We start from the raw sequence: 5,672 nt of genomic DNA on the forward strand, positions 1-5,672 counted from the left end.
AGGGGGAAAGTTGCGAGTTCGATATGTTAGGGATGTGTGGCGGATGAACGGACTACGTATTCGGATTCGTCTCGTCGTTCTGAGCAACTTTCATGTAGAAAGTATTTTCATCCGAGTTACGGATTATTTTATATGATTTTCTAAAGATTTAATCATTTTTGGAATTATTTAATTTAACAGAAAAGGAATATGACGTCAGCATGACGTGATGATGACCTCAGCAGTCAACAGAGCGGCTGACCAGGTCAAACTGACCAGTGGGTCCTACCTGTCATAGACAGTGGACTAACAGAAGTTTAAACTAACTAAATTTAGATTAGTTAACTACTGGACCCCACCTGTCAGTGTCTAATCAACTAAACTGATTAGTTTTAATTATTAAAATGTTTTAATTATAGGATTAAGCGGTGGGGCCCGCACGTCAGTGGCTGGGGCCTGCCCAGTCAACAGTTGACTGGGTCAACCCAGTCAACTGGGACCCACGGGGCCCACTGGCAGTGGCTCTGGGGTGGCCCCAGGCCAGCCACGTCGGCGGCCGGCGCCGGAGTTGGCTCTGGCGAGCCAAAACGCCGCGGAGGGCGCCGGCGAGCCTCGGGATTTCGCCTCGGTGGGTCGTTTCGTGCGCGGCTACCCGCGTTCGAATGGGCGCACGCTTGCGCGTCGAACTGTGGGGGTGGCTTGGCCGGAAACGGCCGAAGACGGCGGTGGCGAGCGGCGGAGCGGACGCCGGAGTTCGGGCGTCGACGGATCTAAAGCTAGGGGGTACGGGGAAGCACGGGCTCGTGCTCGTTGGGCTCCTGGGAGCACCAGGAACTCGACCGTGGGCTTGCGCGTGCGTGACGGCGGCTGTGGCCACGGCGGCGAGGCAATCCACGGCGACGGGCTCACGGCAATGATGACAAGGTAGCTACGGGGCGCGAGAGGTCAATGAAGAGGAGCAAGGGGTGAAGAAGCTCACCGCGCGGCTCACACGTTGGCCCATGACGGTTTAGGAGCGCAGAGGTGGCCGGAGACGACGGCGGTCACCGGCGACAGAGAAGATGGGGACGGGCTCAATCCCGGCCGTGCGGTGCTCCTCGGGCTCGATGGCGAGGCGTAGACGAGGTAGAGGACGACGGCGGACGCCTACGGCATGTCGGGGGTGCAGGGCAATGACGGTGGCCGCGGGAACGACGGAGAACGGCGGCGATGGCGCTCGGGTGAGGCGGGCGAGCGAGACAGAGAGGGGGGAAGCGCGTGGATCTGGGAGGCGTAGGGGCGAGCGAGAGGGGGGGCAAGTGGGAGAGATGGGTGGAGGCCGAGGCGTCGGGGCGGCCTTATCCCCTCCCGGCGTCGGCGCCGGCGAGGTGGTCGGGCGGGGACGTGCCCCTGTTGCGACCCCGGTCGGGGGAACAGGGGGGAAGGCGACCCGAGGAGGGACTGGGCTGGCGGTTGGCCGGCTGGGCCAGGTGGCCCTGTGAGCTGGGCCGCCTGGTCCAGTGAGGGAGGGGATCTTTTTCTTTTCTTTTCTGTTTTATTTCAATTTAAATTATTTAGGAATTTTATAAAAATGTGTTTATTACACCATATTTACTTATCCAAAATATGGCACCTCCCGAACATTTTTGTTTTAAATTTTGAAAAACTTTTATCATTGACATTAATTTGAATTTGAATTTTTAAACGGTTTGACCTAACGGTAGATTAGCAAAGTAACCGTGGTGACGTGGCACCATTAGCGTGGGATTACTGTAGCATGATTATCCGGGCGTTACAACCCACCATAAGCAAATCATGAACATATTGCAAACCCTACAGCGGGAATCCCTCACGCTTGCGGGACACGGAGAGCACCATAGGACAGCACCAATAATAAAACATGCAACTCAAACCAATCACGATAATCAATTAGCCCATAGGACAAAACAGATCTACTCAAACATCATAGGATAGCCATACATCATTGGGAAATAATATATAGCGTTGAGCACCATGTTTAAGTAGAGATTACCGCGGCTAAGAGAGAGGTCACACCGCTGCATAGAGGGGGGAAGAGTTGTGATGATGGCGGTGAAGTTGTTGGTGAAGATTGCGGTGATGATGATGGCCACGGCAGCGTTCCGGTGCCACCGGAGGAGAAGGGGAGAGGGGGGCCCTTCGTCTTATTTTTCCTTGACCTCCTCCCTAGATGGGAGAAGGGTTTCCCCTCTGGTCCTTGGCCTCCATGGCGTGGGAGGGGCGAGAGCCCCTCCAAGATTGGATATATCTCTCTGTTTCTCTCTGTTTCTGCGTTCTCCTCTGCTGCCCTTTCACCGTTTCTTTTATATCCGGAGATTCGTAACTCCGATTGGGTTGAATCTTTTGCCCAGATTTTTCTCATAAAATTAGCTTTCTTGCAGAAAAATAAGAGGGTCAACCGCCTTACGGGGTGCCCACGAGGGTCCAGGGCACGCTTGCCCCCCTGGGGCGCGCCCCCCTGCCTCGTGGCCCCCTCGGGCACTGCCTCGCGTTCATTTTACTTCCCAAAAATCATAAATATTCCAAAATAATTCTCCGTCCGTTTTTATCCCGTTTGGACTCCGTTTGATATTGGGTTTCTGCGAAACATAAACATGCAACAAACAGGAACTGGCACTGGGCACTGGATCAATATGTTAGTTCCAAAAATAGTATAAAAAGTTGCCAAAAGTATATGAAAGTTGTAGAATATTGGCATGGAATAATCAAAAATTATAGATACGACAGAGACGTATCAAGCCACATCCTCGAAGAATACGATTCAGAGCAACCTTCTAAGACATCCTTGCACTTCTGTTTCCTTCCTACATCGCATAAATGTTCTGCATACCACATTCAAGTTTTAAAAATAGAACTAATTAGAAATCAGTTGTTATACATCTTATTGAATCCAGAAGAAGTGATGGTGATCAAATACTGAATGTCTGAATGAAGACCATCAGTTGTTCTCTCTGAAAATTAGTTAATGATGGATTTACCTTGAGGAGAGAAGCAAGTGCGGACTTGAATTTGGTCCTGACGGCATGAAGGTCATCCATTGTGGATTCATCCTTCGATGCAACAGCCTCCTGCACTCGCTCTCGGATACCTGCGCCGAGGTTCAGCATCAACGTGTTCACCCACTCCGCGTGGTTTGCTTTGAATTCAGACCTGAAAACTTGTGGTACACTTAATTTCATCCATGTGCATAAGTACAATTTGGAGTGAACTGCTGTCATTTCTATTACAAAGATGATTGAGTTCATCTGACAGTAGAATCATGAAAACGGCACAATTTTATGATATATGTGGTTGCGCTTAGTATGAGTAAGTAGGTATGTTGTGGTTGCACACCTTTAAAGGACCCGCATGACACGTGAGATGGCAGACAGAGCCGACACACAAGATGATGATGCTTCAGTCGCAGACAAGCCATTCATGAACTTCCCAACGATCGGAACGTTGCTGGAGACGAAATTGCCAAGGTTGCCATTGTCCACCACTTCATCACCTGCCAATTAGTCACCAAACACGCCTCACAAGGTTCAGAAACTTATACAAGTAAGCTGCCCTGCTCTGCTATAATCTACATCAAGGGATGAGTTCGAGTTGGTGCTACTTACTCCCGAATACCTTGGACGCCGAAGCGTTGAGGATCTCGTAGGTGCAGTCGTCCATAGAGCCCAAGATATTGAAACAGACTGCAGGAATGTGCAGCGTCATTGACGTCCGGCGGCAGCAGCACGTCGGTGACACGGGGAAATGTAGCCATATCTCTAGAAAACCACCCTGCAATCATATAAATGAATGAACAGATGGATTATTTGCCCGCTAAACACTGACAGTAGCAAGGTGACACTGCTTAGCATACTGAAATTTACCGACAGTGTTGAACATCTGAGCCATGGGGACGACATTTTCAGTGGACACCAGCCCGTGGGACAGTAACCTGGGGAACCAATTCACTTTCAGAAGGTCAACAAAGAAACAACACAAGACTAAATGGACACAAGCCAAGCAGGCCAATCCAAAAGGCACATGACTCAACAGACTAATCCAAAAGGCACATGGCCGCATGCATCCGCATCTTCCTGATAGCTCTCATTACAGTCCTATCAACCTATGCGCACAAAGCTCGATGGGGACTGCAGTGGCGGCGGCGAGCTCGGCGAAAGAAGAGGAAAAGGGAGGAGGAGTGGCGGAAGCGCATGGGCGACTACTGATTCTAACCAAATAAGTTTGAGGCACATATTTATCTTTGTTTTACAATCTGAAAACGGCAATTCAGGAGTGTGCAGTGGTCACTCAAAATAAAGAATACACACACCTGACCTGCGAAAAACAACTGGCACAACACAATGGCATACTTCAGAAAAAAAATGCTTCTAGACCTAATGCTCCCCTGGATAGCAAACTAATAAAATAAGATAGCTCCAAAGATCCCCTTCCTTGGAACCTAGCTAGAGCAATAAAGGAATAAGAAACCACAACTCCTTTACAAAAACCTAGCCTTCCTGCATGCAAAAAGGAACAAAACCACCAGGGTTCACTACAAAAAAATACACTTCCGTGATGATACGTGTTTGTCACAGTAGGTCACGTTTCCTGCCATGCATGTACATCCATGACAAATTTATGACAGAATCAAGATAGTCATACCTGTGCTGTCGTAGAAGTGTTCCATGACATTACCAAAATTATCATCACGGAAGTGTTCACTTCCATGACGATAAATCGTGTGTCATAGAAGTGCTTTCGTCAAGGGTGACCAACACGTGGCATCCACTGTAACGGAACGCCGTTAAGCTATCGGGTCCGGTTTTGGATCCGATAACCCGTTAACAGCCCCGTCCAATGGGGATTTTCCACGTGTAAAATCATCATTGGCTGGAGGAAACACGTGTCAGCTCACCGTTGGGACATATGTCATACATTCATTGGACCCAAAGCGCCTATGATACGTCGACACGTGGCACGGCCCAACAGAGGCCCATTCCTGTGAAAAGGCCAGCCTGTTTGACTTGGTCAAAAGGTGGCGGGCCGGCCGACGGCAAGCCTGTTAACGGCCTGTTCGCATATAGCCCATTTACAGCCCGCTAACCCAGGGCCCGTTTACGGCCTATCCGAATTAGGACCAGTAGCGTCATCTGGGCCGTCCAATATAATTCTAGCTCGTTTTAACTTCCGGCCCATGTATGGCCCATGACGTCTTTCGGCCCATATGAGGCCCTTAGTAACCCTCGGCCCATTAACGGCCCGTGGTAAAACTGGCCTGTAATGAACAGTGTATCACTTTATACCCATTAACGTCCCATTATTCTGTTGGGCCGTTTCCAGCCCATGTTATCTTTCGGCCTTCTCAGGGCCCATTTATTCTTGGGCTCATTTCCAGCATTCGTTTACTTTCGGCCCGTTACTGTCATTTTCTGCTTGTGGGCCAAATTCAGCCCGTGGTTACAGTCGGCCCGTTTGTGGCCCATTAATACGTTGGGCCGTTTTCATAGCGTCATCAAATACGGCCGATTAACGACGGCCCGTTATGGTCGGCCCATGAACGGACGATTTCAACTCTCGCCCATTTACGGCCATAATGTGGTCTGTTATTGGCCCATGTTTGGCCAACCGATCATACGACCCGTAGAAGGCCCATTGATGATACGGCCCATAGAAGGCCCATTGTGTCTACGGGCCGTATA

General features: G+C 50.0%; 1 protein-coding gene across 1 annotated transcript; it reads right to left on the minus strand.

Annotated features, from left to right (window-relative positions):
- Window positions 1-2,801: 2,801 nt before the first annotated feature.
- Window positions 2,802-4,081, minus strand: LOC109780205 (amidase 1-like). The gene is made up of 6 exons (XM_020338816.1): window positions 4,044-4,081; window positions 3,858-3,925; window positions 3,610-3,765; window positions 3,367-3,487; window positions 2,976-3,147; window positions 2,802-2,819 (listed from the first exon to the last, which is right to left on the minus strand). The coding sequence occupies exons 1-6, from the start codon at window positions 4,079-4,081 to the stop codon at window positions 2,802-2,804; spliced, it is 573 nt and encodes a 190-aa protein (XP_020194405.1).
- Between the last annotated feature and the right edge of the window lie 1,591 nt (window positions 4,082-5,672).

This window comes from Aegilops tauschii, chromosome 1 (genome assembly GCF_002575655.3).
Source record: "Aegilops tauschii subsp. strangulata cultivar AL8/78 chromosome 1, Aet v6.0, whole genome shotgun sequence".
Classification (NCBI taxonomy): domain Eukaryota; kingdom Viridiplantae; phylum Streptophyta; class Magnoliopsida; order Poales; family Poaceae; genus Aegilops; species Aegilops tauschii.

What these genes read in the sequence shown, in the direction of transcription:
- LOC109780205 (XM_020338816.1), bottom strand. Translation starts at nt 4,081, where the DNA reads ATGAGAGCTATCAGGAAGATGCGGATGCATGCGGCCAT. An exon ending in TCAACGCTTCGGCGTCCAAG is followed by an intron (nt 3,488 to 3,609) that starts GTATTCGGGAGT and finishes ACTAATTGGCAG; the next exon opens with GTGATGAAGTGGTGGACAAT. An exon ending in TCATCTTGTGTGTCGGCTCT is followed by an intron (nt 3,148 to 3,366) that starts GTCTGCCATCTC and finishes ACAAGTTTTCAG; the next exon opens with GTCTGAATTCAAAGCAAACC.